General features: G+C 41.8%; 1 protein-coding gene across 1 annotated transcript; it reads left to right on the top strand.

The window, feature by feature from the left end:
- The first annotated feature begins 8,773 nt into the window (after nt 1-8,773).
- Nucleotides 8,774-15,686, top strand: LOC121372077. The gene is made up of 2 exons (XM_041498339.1): nt 8,774-8,909; nt 13,554-15,686. Exon 2 carries the CDS (start codon nt 13,555-13,557, stop codon nt 14,575-14,577), a length of 1,023 nt encoding a protein of 340 aa, XP_041354273.1. The 5' UTR covers nt 8,774-8,909; nt 13,554; the 3' UTR covers nt 14,578-15,686.
- The last annotated feature ends 1,450 nt before the right edge of the window (nt 15,687-17,136 follow it).

Below are 17,136 nucleotides of genomic sequence, written 5' to 3'. Positions count from 1 at the left end.
ATTTAGAATGAGCAAAGAAAACAATGGTTTTACGGACATACAAGAGAACAATATTTGATGCACACTTTCTTTTGGTAATGCGTCTATATTTTTGTTTTCAGGTAATTGAGATAATTGTGCATAATTGGCATGAAAACGACGAGAGCAATTAATTATGGCATTAACGGTAATGCTTCTCACTAAGAGATAGATAGATAGTGCTGTGTTTATGTACCTTAATCTTCAAGGTAAGACGTCGGTGGGGACGTCGGTGGGCCCGTCGGACTATTCATCTTTCCAATCGGTACATCACAACTGGTGTAAAAAAAGACCGTGATGTGTACTATCCCGTCTGTGGGATGGTGCATATAAAAGAACCCTAGCTGCTAGAAGAAGAAGAAAATGACTCGCAACCGGAACAGAGCACCCACTTGATCAGGCCCTCCGAAGGCCCAACTAGGGGTCAACCACGAGAGATCAACCACGACGGCCCCAGTAGACAAGGTTCCAGTATGAGCTACAATTACAAACTAAGTTAAAATTACTTAAATAGCTACATTTCTTTTCGATGAACCGTTCCAAATTATGCGCCAAAATTACCTTATGAAAACTGCGCAAATCGTGGTATGTTGGACTTAATCCTACGGGACATTCAAAGTCAATAACACCACAATTGTCCTCGCCCACTATCGACCCTGGTCGGGCTGCTGGTGATCTCTTACACTTGCCAGCGCGGGCGGTCCCTTCTCTTACCATCCCCAAACCCTTTCCTATCTTGGACGGAGGAGAAAGCATGGGCCCGACATCTGCTCCCATGACAGGCGTGCACTACAATAGCTTGTTCTGAATTTGCACGTGAAATCTTATGACCTAACATGACCTAGTATGAAACAGTAGCCAATATATTGGACTTAAAAACCATATCTACAACGCCATATAACCGTAATTATAAAGTTGTGAGCGAGTCGTTAAATAAAACAGTTCATCGTTTCTTTGGTAAATGGTAATATCACATGTGTAGGAAACCCCACGCATTACTAGCCAACAGAGTGTGTATATTCTACACACTCTTACAACAGGTGCCTATTTCCTACATGTGGCCGCTTCACAAGGTTTAAGTATATACATCACAGATCGTATTGTAAATCGGGTTTTCCATTTGTTTCCACATTATTGATTTAAATACAAATATTTTTTCAACATATACTATGGCATGGTAGCAAACAGAAGTCCTGAGATTAAGAAGCTTACATCAATTTGATGTTAGTGTAAAGACGCGCTGTTCTGGCAGACAAACCAATACGCTTACCTTACCTGCATAGGATGAAGCACCACGAATAATGTTATGATTATAGCAATTGAAGTTGGGCTATCATTTGCTCTTTTTTTAACATTATGTGTTGCAGTTGGCATACACAAAAAGAAACGTTAGTAAATATACAAAATGATTAAAATAAGAAAGAACGCACGAGCCCCTCACGTCACTACAAAATACCTCGTCCCTCTAAAACACCCACAAATACCCCCCCCCCCCCGCAATCACCCCAAAACAACCTAAAATTAGTTATATTCTGTTTATTTTTTGCGTTCTTTCTTTTAATTTTAATACTATTTGCTTTTGCAGCTATCGTACTAAATAAAAGTAAAAACTAGTAGCAGCCTCTAATCAAAGGAGACTCGTAAACAGAGATCAAAGATATCAAAATGCGACGGTGCGCATTGTGCGTTGGAGGAAGTAAGAGACAATAATAAATAATACATAAACGTATTCTCATTTGATGTAGATACGACAGCTGCACAGTTCTTCCATTTTCCCCGCGCATTTTTATAATTGAGTGCTCAGTGTTTTGTGGTGGAAGACAAAATCAATTACTACAGCTTCCTATGTGAATAGAACCATCTAATTACTTTGTTGTCTTCAACAGTACTTGCACGTGTGATATTTTCATATACTTGCCATTTGTGACACCCAATAGCCGATGTGTATTTGTGTGCTGGAGTGTCGTTAAACATTAATTCATCCATTCATTTGCACATGTGAAGTAAAAATATTCATTTTCTACGTTAGGTAAATTTAGATTAAGGTTAAACAAAACAAATAGCAAACGACTGGAGAGAGCTAGCTGACGTCAGTGCAATGATGCCGCAAAGGGCAAGTAGAGAGTCCATTTCCCCATAACACTGTAAACAGTTGGGGGCGGGACGTAGCCCAGTGGTAAAGCGCTCGCCAGGGATCGATCCCAATCGGAGTGCCCATTGGGCTATTTCTCGTTCCAGCTAGTGCACCACGACTGGTTCACGAACGGCCGTTGTATGCGATATCCCGTGTGATGTCTGTGTGAAGGAGAATATAAAACGTCCCTTGCTGCCAGTGGAAACATGTAGCGGGGTCCTCGCTAAGACTATATGTCAAATTATTCAAATGTTTGACATCCAATTGCCGTTGATTAATAAATGACTGTGCTCTTGTGGTGTCGTTAAATACAACAAAGTTTAGCAGTTGATAGTTGGACAGTTCCTAACTGAATGTTGATTTCAGGCTGTGTGAGACATGCGTGTACCAGGGCAAGATCAGCGACACTGCACTCCCGCCTCGATAAACAAAAGAAGAAGTTTGTTTTGTTTAACGACACAACTAGAGCACATTGATTTATTAATCATCGGCTATTGGATGTCAAACATATGGTAATTTTGACAGTCGTAGAGAGGAAACTCGCTACATTTTTCCATTAGTATCAAGGGATCTTTTTTATGCACCATCCCACAGACAGGATATCACATACTACAGCATTTGATATACCAGTCCTGGTGCACTGGCTAGAAGTAGAAAATAGCCCAATGTGCCCACCGACGGGGATCGATCATAGACCGAGCACTTTACCACTGGGCTACGTCCCACCCTCCGGCCTCGATCAAGTAGTGGCACCGGCATTGGGCGTGAGGCTGCCAGGTACCGGGTTCGCATCACTGTACAGGCTCCCACAGAGAGGGGTTTGTCATGGCTCAGTGCGGAGGAATAAGGCCAAGTGCTATACCGACTTCTCTGTCACTATCCACCAACCTACTGTTCTGCACTCACAGCCCAGATAGTTTGCGTTCAGAGCAGCGTGCATTATAATTATTCTCTTCGCTAACATGGCATCGACTTTGCAAATCGTTTTAGTCTTAGTTAAATATAAAAACAGTGTGGCTGTATGAACTATGTTTTATATTGAACTTAGACAATTGACAAACTATTCCAATACCACATGCACACCACACTCGCCTACTGCGTTGCGAGCAAATGGTGAGAGAGAGTGAGTGAGTGAGTGAGTGAGCGAGCGAATGAGTGTGTAAAGTCTCAACATTATATAATCAGCTCATTCTTGTTTCCAGCAGATACGGAGATACGAACCCCGCATCTACCAAAGTGAAACTGATAGTCGTCCACTGTTCCGTCGCGGCTGATCGATTGATTCCGGCTAGAACAACACTTGTTCGGAATGTTGAAACGAGCGATCAACGGAGATAGGAGACATGTTCACAAACACTCGAGGCAATCAGCGTAGACCAGCACTGGCGTGGTCAATATGTAGCCGTGTTGGAGATTTCGCAGTTAAAAAGCATAATAGCCGGTCATGTGTGGTAGTGATTAATCTCAACGACAAAACCGTAAGACGTGATCAAGGCCACACTTCTATACAATGCAGAGTGGAATGGGTGGTTGGCAAAACACTAGCTGGTTCCATGAATATCTATCTAGTGCCTCGTCTACAAGAGTACAAGAGGACAGCCATTTCAGAGAAGATGCTATACTGGAGATGTCATACTTCTTGCACTGCCACAAAGAGGTCTGCCATTCCCAGACTAGTTTACTAAATCAAAACTAGCACTGATTAATGTTGTGTATCCGTCGAAATCTCGGCTTCAACAAACAGAGTACGGGCAAGTCGGCGGTTGACACTGCCTGCTCAAAGTGAATGAAAACAAAATTCAACGGGGAGCAAAACCCGAACCCCCCTAAAATCATCGTTCGCTACAGTCTAGACCCGTTCTGCATAATTGTCGGCACACGCGCCTGTACAACGAGTAGCATTAGAGTGTTATGCACTGGGTGAATAACTAGAACTAAATAACAACTTCAGCCTCATATGAAATTAATTTTAAGCAGATTTTAATCTGAAAAAAAAAAAAAAAGTTAAAGTTTTTAAAATTGATTTTGACGACACCACTCTATCACATTGATTGATTATTAATCATCGGCTATTGGATGTCAAACATTTGGTAATTTTAACATATAGTCTTAGAGAGGAAACCCATTTCATTTTTCCATCGCACTGACAGGATAGCACATACCACGGCCTTAGATATAACAGTCGTGGTTCATTGGCTGGAACGAGAAATATCCCAATGAGCCCACCGACAGGGATCGATCCTAGTCCAAAAGCGCATCAAGCAAGCGCTTTCCCACTGGGCAACGCCCCCCCCCCCACCCCACCCCGAAAAAAAGAATGAAAAAAAGAGAGAGAAAAAGGAATAATTATAACTACACCACCTATACAAATATTTAACTTTTGATAGAGCAATTAATTCGTCAAGTCCTGTCAATGGGGATAAATATGAGTGCTTATTGTAAAACAAATAGTTCCATCAGGGCAAAACAATTTATGCAATTATACTTCATCTAGTACCACTGCGTCAAGTAGCCTTGTGCGTGAATCATGTATGGGGTACCTGTACAAAATAAAGAACTGAAAGTTTGTGCGGAACTAGGTTAGTCATAGACGCTGCCCGTTAACTATGAAATGAACGGCTTTGCACACCTTTTTTTCTAAATCCACTTTAAAGGTGAGGGCAGGTAGTATTTATATCCGTGATGAATATGTCGATTGATACGCTGCAGGTAGGAGTTTTAGCCACATATGTCACTATTGTCTATAGGATTTGATTTGGTGGTATACAACATGGTCCAAATAATGACAAAAACAGCCTCAGTAGGTATTTTGTAGATAGCAAATTTTTACAATGATAGTAATGCTACGATCCTTTCATTAATTTGTCATATACGAGTATTCCGTTATTAATAGTAAACACTGACTATGGACATAGACGGCCAGTTTTGTAGGGAGGGGAGGCAAGCTGGCGTTTGCCTGAATTAAACGAAAATGCCCTAATTTGGATAACACCATTTTTTCATATTAGCATTACCACCAAACAGTTATATAGGGTTGTAAACGCATTACTACGCATTTGTACATGGATTACAACTGATTGTGAGGGTACAATGATGGAGCACGTGGTAAAACGTCTCAGGTTAGCACATTTTCCTCGAATATCTCTATCATTTGTACATGGATTACAACTGATTGTGAGGGTACAATGATGGAGCACGTGGTAAAACGTCTCAAGTTAGCACATTTTCCTCGAATATCTCTATCATTTGTACATGGATTACAACTGATTGTGAGGGTACAATGATGGAGCACGTGGTAAAACGTCTCAGGTTAGTACATTTTCCTCGAATATCTCTATCTATCATTTGTACATGGATTACAACTGATTGTGAGGGTACAATGATGGAGCACGTGGTAAAACGTCTCAGGTTAGCACATTTTCCTCGAATATCTCTATCATTTGTACATGGATTACAACTGATTGTGAGGGTACAATGATGGAGCACGTGGTAAAACGTCTCAGGTTAGCACATTTTCCTCGAATATCTCTATCATTTGTACATGGATTACAACTGATTGTGAGGGTACAATGATGGAGCACGTGGTAAAACGTCTCAGGTTAGCACATTTTCCTCGAATATCTCTATCATTTGTACATGGATTACAACTGATTGTGAGGGTACAATGATGGAGCACGTGGTAAAACGTCTCAGGTTAGCACATTTTCGTCGAATATCTCTATCATTTGTACATGGATTACAACTGATTGTGAGGGTACAATGATGGAGCACGTGGTAAAACGTCTCAGGTTAGCACATTTTCCTCGAATATCTCTATCATTTGTACATGGATTACAACTGATTGTGAGGGTACAATGATGGAGCACGTGGTAAAACGTCTCAGGTTAGCACATTTTCCTCGAATATCTCTATCATGTGTACATGGATTACAACTGATTGTGAGGGTACAATGATGGAGCACGTGGTAAAACGTCTCAGGTTAGCACATTTTCCTCGAATATCTCTATCATTTGTACATGGATTACAACTGATTGTGAGGGTACAATGATGGAGCACGTGGTAAAACGTCTCAGGTTAGCACATTTTCCTCGAATATCTCTATCATTTGTACATGGATTACAACTGATTGTGAGGGTACAATGATGGAGCACGTGGTAAAACGTCTCAGGTTAGCACATTTTCGTCGAATATCTCTATCATTTGTACATGGATTACAACTGATTGTGAGGGTACATTGATGGAGCACGTGGTAAAACGTCTCAGGTTAGCACATTTTCCTCGAATATCTCTATCATTTGTACATGGATTACAACTGATTGTGAGGGTACAATGATGGAGCACGTGGTAAAACGTCTCAGGTTAGCACATTTTCCTCGAATATCTCTATCATTTGTACATGGATTACAACTGATTGTGAGGGTACAATGATGGAGCACATGGTAAAACGTCTCAGGTTAGCACATTTTCCTCGAATATCTCTATCATTTGTACATGGATTACAACTGATTGTGAGGGTACAATGATGGAGCACGTGGTAAAACGTCTCAAGTTATATAGGGCTGTAAACACATTACTACGCATTTGTACATGGATTTTTTACCGGCCTCGGTGGCGTCGTGGCAGGCCATCGGTCTACAGGCTGGTAGGTACTGGGTTCGGATCCCAGTCGAGGCATGGAATTTTTAATCCAGATACCGACTCCAAACCCTGAGTGAGTGCTCCGCAAGGCTCAATGGGTAGGTGTAAACCACTTGCACCGACCAGTGATCCATAACTGGTTCAACAAAGGCCATGGTTTGTGCTATCCTGCCTGTGGGAAGCGCAAATAAAAGATTCCTTGCTGCCTGTCGTAAAGAAGAGTAGCCTATGTGGCGACAGCGGGTTTCCTCTAAAAACAGTGTCAGAATGACCATATGTTTGACGTCCAATAGCCGATGATAAGATTAAAAATCAATGTGCTCTAGTGGCGTCGTTAAATAAAACAAACTTTACTTTTTTTGTACATGGATTACAACTGATTGTGAGGGTACAATGATGGAGCACGTGGTAAAACGTCTCAGGTTAGCACATTTTCATCGAATATCTCTATCATTTGTACATGGATTACAACTGATTGTGAGGGTACAATGATGGAGCACGTGGTAAAACGTCTCAGGTTAGCACATTTTCCTCGAATATCTCTATCATTGGTACATGGATTACAACTGATTGTGAGGGTACATTGATGGAGCACGTGGTAAAACGTCTCAGGTTAGCACATTTTCCTCGAATATCTCTATCATTTGTACATGGATTACAACTGATTGTGAGGGTACAATGATGGAGCACGTGGTAAAACGTCTCAGGTTAGCACATTTTCCTCGAATATCTCTATCATTTGTACATGGATTACAACTGATTGTGAGGGTACAATGATGGAGCACATGGTAAAACGTCTCAGGTTATATAGGGCTGTAAACGCATTACTACGCATTTGTACATGGATTACAACTGATTGTGAGGGTACAATGATGGAGCACATGGTAAAACGTCTCAGGTTATATAGGGTTTTAAACGCATTACTACGCATTTGTACATGGATTACAACTGATTGTGAGGGTACAATGATGGAGCACATGGTAAAACGTCTCAGGTTATATAGGGTTGTAAACGCATTACTACGCATTTGTACATGGATTACAACTGATTGTGAGGGTATAATGATGGAGCACATGGTAAAACGTCTCAGGTTAGCACATTTTCCTCGAATATCTCTATAATTTTTACCTGAATTTGAGGTTTTGCTCCAGCACTGGGGGGGGGGGGGGGGGGGGGGGGGGGGGGGGGGCAGAGGGTGGGGGGGGGGGGGGGTGGGGGGGGGGGGGGGGGGGGGGGGGGGGGGGGGGGGGGGGGGGGGGGGGGGGGGGGGGGGGGGGGGGGGGGGGGGGGGGGGGGGTGTGGAGGGGGGGGGGGGGGGGGGGGGGGGGGGGGGGGGGGGGGGGGGGGGGGGAGGGGGGGGGGGGGGGGGGGGGGGGGGGGGGGGGGGGGGGGGGGGGGGGGGGGGGGGGCAGCTGACCACTCCACCCATCCCATGCCCACCTGTCTCGTACGCTATGGATCGTCCTACTCCGCAGTGATACGGGCCTGCGACGTTTTATAAATAGTATCCTTTGAAATTATATTGTACAGATATAGTTTTATTATTTCGATTTATATCTGCAACACTAACCTGTTTCAGATAATGAGCTACGTTTGCTTTAAAACTATTTTGTTCAAGTGCTTAAGTAATCGGGCGAAATCAGCTGCTTTAAAAGCGCTATATTCATTCCTGCATGCATGCTACCTGTTTGATGTAACGCATGGACTGCTTGGGTGGCGATAAATGTAACTAATCAATGTAGTTACTTGACCCTCACCTTTTTTGCCAATACTAGCCTGCTTATCGGATATCCCGGCAAAATGACACGAATGAATGCTCGCGAATAATGGCCGGTAATAGCAGAACCATATCTCTTAACCATTGCTGTTGGCGCTCCGCATATCACGGCGGAAATTTCGTGCCGTTGTTACGCAGATTGTGTATGACCGCTGATTGCTCGGTAAATATTGTTTTCTCTGGGTGTACCAGGCCCGACTAAACATAACACGTGGTGAAGAACCGGGTACCACAGTGGAGTACAATATGAAAAAGAAGTCGATCTCGGACACGTTGTTCACCAGACGAGGATGATAACATTGCATAACTGGTTCTCAGAGCGACTCTTTGAATATTCGTCAGGTAATGATAACAAAATTGTGATTTCATCAAAGTGCGTGACGTACTGAATGCCATGAAGTTGATCTTACACACAAACATATTAGAAATACGAACCATACTGCAGTGAATTTTCTATCAATGAATTTGTTCACTGAATCGCAGACGTTTTATGTTTTTATGTAAATTAGTGTGTGCATTTGTAATATTTAATATTTCTTCTCGGCTTGATTTCTTGAATAGCTTAGTGTGACGAAGTCCATGTGCCCACCTGTCCGGATGAGATTGTGAAAAGTTGTATTTTCTGAAAACCATAAATCAGTATGACTCCATTAGTATGACCGCCGTATTGAAATTCCAATTGTTCGACTATAATTATGTCAATACTTGTTTTACTTATAGTCCGACTCATCCACTTAAAAAAAATTTGAGGTTTTTAAAAAAATAATTTTAGTTTGGTTTGACGTAAGAAAAGAAGAAAAAATGTTTTGGAAAATCTAGAAAACAATCGGATTAGAAATAAATAACTGTAGTGAAGGACTGTAGTTAGTTCCTCTCCTGATGATGTTAGTTGTACACTGAATAATAGTCATATATTTCAAAACCTTTTTATGTAAACTTAATTTTAAAGTAATTTTAGTAGAAATACTTTTCAAAAATGTATAAATAATTGTATTAGAAAATCATTGAAAATTATATTGTGGACAAAGTAACCACGTGCATCAAAATGAAGTTATCAAACATTATATTTCCTTTTGATGTTAACGCATTTGTTACGTGCGTAAGCCTGACTAAGTCACGTAATCAAATTCACGGATACGCTGTTATGTGTAGTTTGTTTACTTCTTTCATTCTTTCATGTCATTTTAATTCACATTTTCCGTTTGTTTATACGAAACCAAATCGATGTCTATTTTGTAAATTAAGCTTCAATAAATACAAATACAAACACGACTAAAACTTTAATAATAAACTCGTGCCATTTTGCAATGTCGTAATTTATTCATTCAGTTACTTATTTTTTAATTAATTAATTAATTAATTAGTTCATTCATCATACATTCCAATACATTGTAAAAAGACATCCTAATATACTAGTAGTGTTTGAACCTGGGAAACAAGCTATTGAAGAATGGCTGGTTTTCACGGAGAAAAAAGTGGAATAAAAATAAATGGTTAAATAGTGATAACACATTATTCAAAACGTATTAACGAAAAACATAAATTCATATTTAGGTATGTTTTGGAATATACATTGTCTTGAAAATATGTGAACATAAAGCAAATATGTGTGAACAACATATCCTGCATAAGGTGTATTTATGTATTGGAGGTGCGAGTAGTATAACTATTGCCAATCGAAATGTCCACGTGGTCAAACGTGACTGTTTAGTCAGTAGCCATATACACCGCAAAACATACTGTAATAGTTTCGATTTATTTTCCAATAATATTAAAACAGCAAGTACTAAAAGTGCTATTAGAGTTAAAAGTTTGTTTTGTTTAACAATACCGCTAGAGCACATTGGTTTATTAATAATTGACTACTGAATGTCAAACATTAGATAAGTCTTTGTCTTAGAGGAAACATGCTACAGTTTTCCATCACAAAACAAGAGATATGCATTTTCCCACAGACAGGACAACACATACCACAGCCTTTGATATACCCAGTCGTGGTGAACCGGTTGCGACAGGAGAAAAGTCAATCAGAGAGTGGATCCATTGAGAGAAGTAATATTAAAAACGAGAGGTAATGTACTGTAAATAAAGAGGTACATCCGTGACATACGAGTATATCATTGCGTGGCTCTGTAACGGCAGATCTCCCCCCTCTCTCTGGACCACGTGTCACAATGACAATATGTTAAACACCAAGTAGCCGTAGATTAAAATGGGCTGAAGTGTCGTTAAAATAATTTAATATTCCTTTCTCTTTTTCCGATTAATTACTGTAAGTACTAGATTTCGTGACGATATTTACTTTGTTTTGTTTAACGATACCACTGGAGTATATTGGTTTGTTGATCATCGACTGTCCTAGAGGAAATCCGCTACAGTTTTCCTTTAGTAGCAAGGGATCTTTTATATGCACTTACTCACATACAGGACAGCACATACCATGGCGTTTGATACCAGTCGTGGTGCACTGGTTGGGGCGGGAAAAAACAATCAAAGAATGAGTTCACTGTGGTGGTTCGATCCTACGACGCCAGCACCTCAGTCAAGCATTCTACCGACTGAGTTAGATCCCCCCCCCCCCCCCCCCCCCCCCCCCCCCTCCCCCCCCCCCCCCCCCCCCCCCCCCCCCCACACACCAATGTTTTAAAGTTTGTAGATAAACTCGGTTCCAATACTAGTATTCTCGGTTTGATGACCGCTGACGAAAACACGAATCTCCGACCACCTCACGGCCTCTTGTTTCGGTTCATAATGGTATAGCGAGTGTGACAATGTAATCAGCACTGGGCGTCATCCCATTACACACAAGTCCTGTTTAGACCGGCCAACCGTGAAGTCCAGCACAGCGCCGCGTTGTAGATACGATTAGTAACTTACCACTGCACAATGCTGCCATGTCGCGAGTAGTGAGGCAGAAAGCCGACATACACACCGGATTAAACTGCTCCAGTCTTGTCGTTCTACCGCTATATTGCGGTTCTCCGCGAAATCGTAGTTATGGATTTATGCTCGTTAGAATTTGGCATCAAATAAAACTAAATTTGGTGAATATATTCTCTATCTGTCTGTCCAACCAGTGCTCCACAACTGGTGTAACAAAGACCGTGGTATGTGCTATCCTGTCTGTGGGATGGTGCATATAAAAAAATCCCTTGCTGCTAATCGAAAAGAGTAGCCCATGAAGTGGCGACAGCGGGTTTCCTCTCTCTATATCTATGTGGTCCTTAATCATGTGTCTGACGCCATATAACCGTACATAAAATGTGTTGAGTGCGTCGTTACATAAAACATTTCCTTCTATCTGTCTGTCCGAATTTCTGTCTGTGTGTTTAACCGTAACTTTAAGACAGCAAGACGGACATGTGGACAGTTATGACTCTCTCAATACGGCCAGAGAAAACTGAATATCAAAACTGTGCCATCTCTGCCTACCAAACGGTGGTCAAAGATTGCCGCTCTAATATAACACCAATCCTATGTTTGACGTTAAATACCTTTACAGTGATCATCTCCGAGTTCCCCAATAACAAATATTCGACGTATTAGTCACTAATACACACACTACCGGAAGAAACCCCTCAGTACCTACGCATTTAACCGGAACATTGAAAGGGGGTGCTGTCGGGTTTCTTCCTGTAGTGCGTGTACAGTATTAGCGCGCGCACACACACACACGCGCGCGCACACACATCAAAACACATTTGCAAAGTTTTTGCCATACCACTGATAGCCTTCTGCCAGGACCGGAATGTACCCCATCGAGAACCGACCCTATGCCCAATGACGCCTAAAGCGGAAGCGCCATACTTAGTGACACGCCGCCTCTGGATGTCGTAAAACAAAGATTCGTTTCCCAGATGTCCTCAGGGATGCCGTTACAGCTGTATTTCTATCCAATTATTACGGCAAAATCATCTAATGCGGACGGCATCATCATTACAAAGATGGTCGAATTTCCAGAAAGCGACGGACAACGCGCTCACCAGGCGGCGGCAACGCGTTTGGTTTAATTAAATGTACCCGTTTACAGGTCTTATTTCATGTCTGGCGGAAACACGCCAATTTGATACATGGTATAAAGAAACAGATATATCGGCTGTCTGATAAGTCCAATTATCTGAATTCTCAACAACAGGTCTGTTTATTGAATAGGGACTGCGTCTGTTTGTGGATAGTAGAGAAAAAATGCTGAGCTATATGTAATTGTACAATACCCGACCCAGTTTGGCTGTCGCAGTGTGATATTAAACTAGCTATGTACCGAATATCAAAGTAGAGTGCACGTTTGTAGTAAAGAAAAGTGTTCATACTCTCAGCTCTCAGAGTTTGTTTTATAATCTATACAATAAAAATTATTATTATTATTATTAAATTTTTTTAGTGTTTTTTTTTGGGGGGGGGGGGGGGGCAGGTAGGGGGACTTAGGAAAAAAATTGGCACATTGACAAACTCGTATAAAAGGCCACTCAATGAAAATAAAAATCTTGTCTAACGTGCCATAGGTCGCAGGATCGATCACCTTCTACGGAGTTGGATTTTGTTCCACCAAAACCAATACGTCACTTCTGCTGCACCAAAGGCTGTAGTATGAACTGTCCTGTCTATGGTAAACTAGCACTAGCGACGAACAGTTGGCTGAACTTGCCCCGGGTTTAATCTCTCAGTCCTGTATGTTAATAGCCATATGTTAGGCACAGGCCTCTAAGAAAAATCTGCATGACCCATTTATCGGTTACGCAGAAATAAATACATGTAACCCATTTACTTTTTGCGTAATCCATAATATCCAAATAAATGATGCTCCAAATTTTGCGCGAATAAAAAATAGGTTACGCAAAATTCGATTTGCGTGAGCAGCGCGCGAACGAAACGATCGTTCTCGTAATTTTCAGAGGCCTGATGCACCAAATAGTTCTAGTTTAAAATATGCTCAGGTTTTGTTAAATAACAACAACAACATTCCTTTCTTTTCCTCTCTGTTGACAGGATGCCAACTGAGAAGAGCGAGCCCCTCCCAGACGTGAACAGTTACGGCGGTTACGAGGAGCTGGTTTCCTTGGTGACGCGCTCCCCGACCTCTCAAGGCCCGTACCGCTGTCCAGTGTCCACCCCGTCAAACTCTCGCCGACCGGACGTGAAAGCGAGGAGGAGGCTGGTTCAAAACTCGCCGCCGCCTCTGCAAAGACTCGACCACAAAGCGTTCATCGTCCGCTCGTTGGGGATGGGCCGTCGGAGATCGCGCGAGTCCAGGGGGTCAGGGTCACCTCAGAAGAACGTGGGCTACTACTTCGTGGACAAGAGTTTCCAGACTCAGGAGGCGGCGCTTACCAACTCGTTCTGGCTGAAATCTCTGTGTGCGCAACCAGTGGAGGAGATTCTTGGAAAATATCGCAGGAAATCAGATTTCCAACGGACAAAGCTTTTGTGGTCGAAGACTTTTTCAACCCCTGGCGAGCAGGCGATTCTGAGTGCTTGGGAGACCAACACAACTTTCGGAGTTCGGAGACCCACCACTATGAACGAGCCGAAGAAAGGGCAGTATAGAGAACTGACGTTGTCGCAGGAGGTGAAGGTCTCCAGCGCGCCGTCCGCTCGACCCAACCGCGACGCCGTCGCCGTCCCCGATGACAATGATGTCCCCCCACCAGCGTCAACACCGCCTGGGTTCTTCAACAAAGAGAACGAGGGCGGCGACATGAGGAAAGTAAGAGACACGAAAACGCCCAGTCTTGTTAAGTGTGATCGACCGCCCCCCGCGGTGAAAGCACCTCTGTTCAGTTTGATGTCCCTGAGCGGCAAACCCAGGAGAGGACACAGGGTGCAGACCAACAAGTATCTGGGTAGTGAAGACAGGGGTGCGTCCCTCCTCCAGGCACGCTGTGACCAGAGTGAGATCCTTGGACTGATGCCCTCGCCTGCTCCTTCAAGTCTCGTTAACAAGACACACCCTGTAGAGACGAAGGAGCAAAAAGGAGTTAAACTGCCACACATTGGACGTAAAGACAAATGACACAGTTGACCCTTGTGTTGCTGGTCCACAGCACCGGGATAAACTATACACGTTGAATTACTGGAGTATACCAGCCACTCTATTCATAAGCGGATTGTTTTAATATGACGGTGACACCAGTATTTTAATTATCTTCAAACTATCTGGTTCTACTAATACCTGACAACCTTCAGGCGATGTGGTTATGCTGTTCCAATAATCAAGCCAATCGTGGATCACTGTCTGAGACGAGATAACACCCAAGCAGAGACTAGGACCAGCTGGGAGATTCGACCCATCGACACAGGCACCCGAGGCGAGCACTCTGCCGACCGAGTTAGATTCAACTCCTACATAAGTTTGTAAATACGTCGATGTGTTTTTAAACAGATATTACTTTGGAAAACTGCCGGAACCAACACTAGCTCAATTCAGACTTCTTTTTAAGCGGAGTAGATCGTGAATCTGTGGTAGAGAGCTCGTTTCAGGTGTGATACGTCGTAGGATCTATCGGCCTCGGTGGAATGATCCACTCGTTTTTTGTTTTGTTTTGTAACCCCCACCCCCCTCCGCACTGCATCACAGCTGTATTTATACCACATGACATGAACAATGCTATCCGGTAACTGGGAAATTGCATATAAAATATCCCGATTGAGCTCGACAGCGAGTTTCTTATTTGGCGCTCTCGATTACAGACAAGTGTTAAAATAATCATATGTAGAACACCTAATAGCTATAATTCAAACATGCCGAATAATGTCGAAACAAAGATAAAATAATGTATTGTTTATAGTTGTGTATTAAAATGTTGCTAACGTGTATTTAGCTATCATTCAATTTAACAAGGTTTTTACGAAGTTTAGCAAGTAAACGCATGAATTAAAACTCATTTGTATAATATTTGCACCGAGGTTTCACTCATGATACTTTGTTTATGAAAGCATTACATTGATTTTGTAATGTGAAACTGTCGTCTGATGTGTTATACATGCAAGTTAGATGTGACAATAAAGTGCAAGGATGAATAAATTACAATTTTCTTTTTGATATAATCAGTGTTGAATCGGATCTATAGAATATAATAATAAATAAAACACAAAGAACCCCCACTAAAAACAACAACACACAAATAACAACAAATAAAAACAACCCAACAACAACATAAGGAAACAAAATAAATGAGAAACATTTGCAATCTGCGTTATTATCTGCAATCTGCGTTATTATCTGCAATCTGCGTTATTATCTGCAATCTGCGTTATTATCTGCAATCTGCGTTATTATCTGCAATCTGCGTTATTGTGAGGATAATTCGACCGTCTTCCATAGATGAATAAGAAAAAAAAACCCAATTATTATTTTATTATAGTGTCACATGCTGTACATAAATCATGTAATATAAATATATGTATACAGAGGTTAAAAAGATGTCCTACTAATTCCGTTCCCAAAGTTCACGCTCTAACGAATTTGGTTTCGCCAGTTTTCGGATGTGTGTAGAGTATTTCCTTGAACATTGTTAGTGTGGTTAACTTAAAGAATATTTTATTAGCTAAACGGTAAACGTTGTAGCCACTTTATATAAATATTGGCAGTTGGATAATTAGGTATTTTACTGGGTAAGCTCTGCTTTTCGACACAAATCTTCAGATCGACAGATGTTTTCCCTAATCTGCTCGCCAGTATTTGCTAGTTGTTATTTTACTGGGTGAGCTCTGCTTTCCGATATAAATCTTTAGATCGACAGATGTTCTCCCTAATCTGCTCGCCAGTATTTGCTAGTTGTTATTTTACTGGGTGAGCTCTGCTTTTTGACATAAATCTTTAGATCGACAGATGTTTTCCCTAAATCTGCTCGCCAGTATTTGCTAGTTGTTATTTTACTGGGTGAGCTCTGCTTTTCGACATAAATCTTTAGATCGACAGATGTTTTCTCTAAATCTGCTCGCCAGTATTCGCTAGTTGTTATTTTACTGGACGGTCAAAATCTAACTGGACGTAAAGTGTCGCCCGGTTGTATCAAATCTTAACGAGTCGAAAACATCTGTAATGAGATGCGAACGTCGTGCGTCAGCAATGTATTACACAAAATTAAAATGTTTATTTTGTTTAACACCACTAGAAGACATTGTTAAAGTTTTGTTTTGTTAATGACACCAGTAAAGCACATTGACAATGATTTATTAATCATCGGATATTGGATGTCAAACATTTGGTAATTTTGACATATATTTTTAGAGAGGAAACCCGCTACATTGTTCCATTAGTAGCAAGGTGATCTTTTATATGCACCATCCTACAGACAGGATAGCACATAACACAACCTTTGATATACCAGTCGTGGTGAACTGGCTAGAACGACAGATATTAGTAGCCAAATGGGCCCACCGACGGGGATCGATCCTTAACCGACCGCGTATTAAGCGAGCGCTTTATCACTGGCCTACGTCCCTCTCTCTAAACAAAATATAACCCTTAACAAAACACGAAGTAAAACACAATGTGATTGGATGTAATTATATTTTACAGCATTACATTGGCCGACCCTAAATAAGGAAATAAATAATAAATGCCGAA

This window comes from Gigantopelta aegis, chromosome 4 (assembly GCF_016097555.1).
Source record: "Gigantopelta aegis isolate Gae_Host chromosome 4, Gae_host_genome, whole genome shotgun sequence".
NCBI lineage: Eukaryota > Metazoa > Mollusca > Gastropoda > Neomphalida > Peltospiridae > Gigantopelta > Gigantopelta aegis.
The sequence above is the reverse complement of the archived record's forward strand: the minus strand, read 5'-3'. Positions and strand labels throughout refer to the sequence as shown.

Excerpts from the sequence above, each read along its gene's own strand:
- LOC121372077 (XM_041498339.1), top strand. The coding sequence starts at position 13,555 with ATGCCAACTGAGAAGAGCGAGCCCCTCCCAGACGTGAACAGTTACGGC.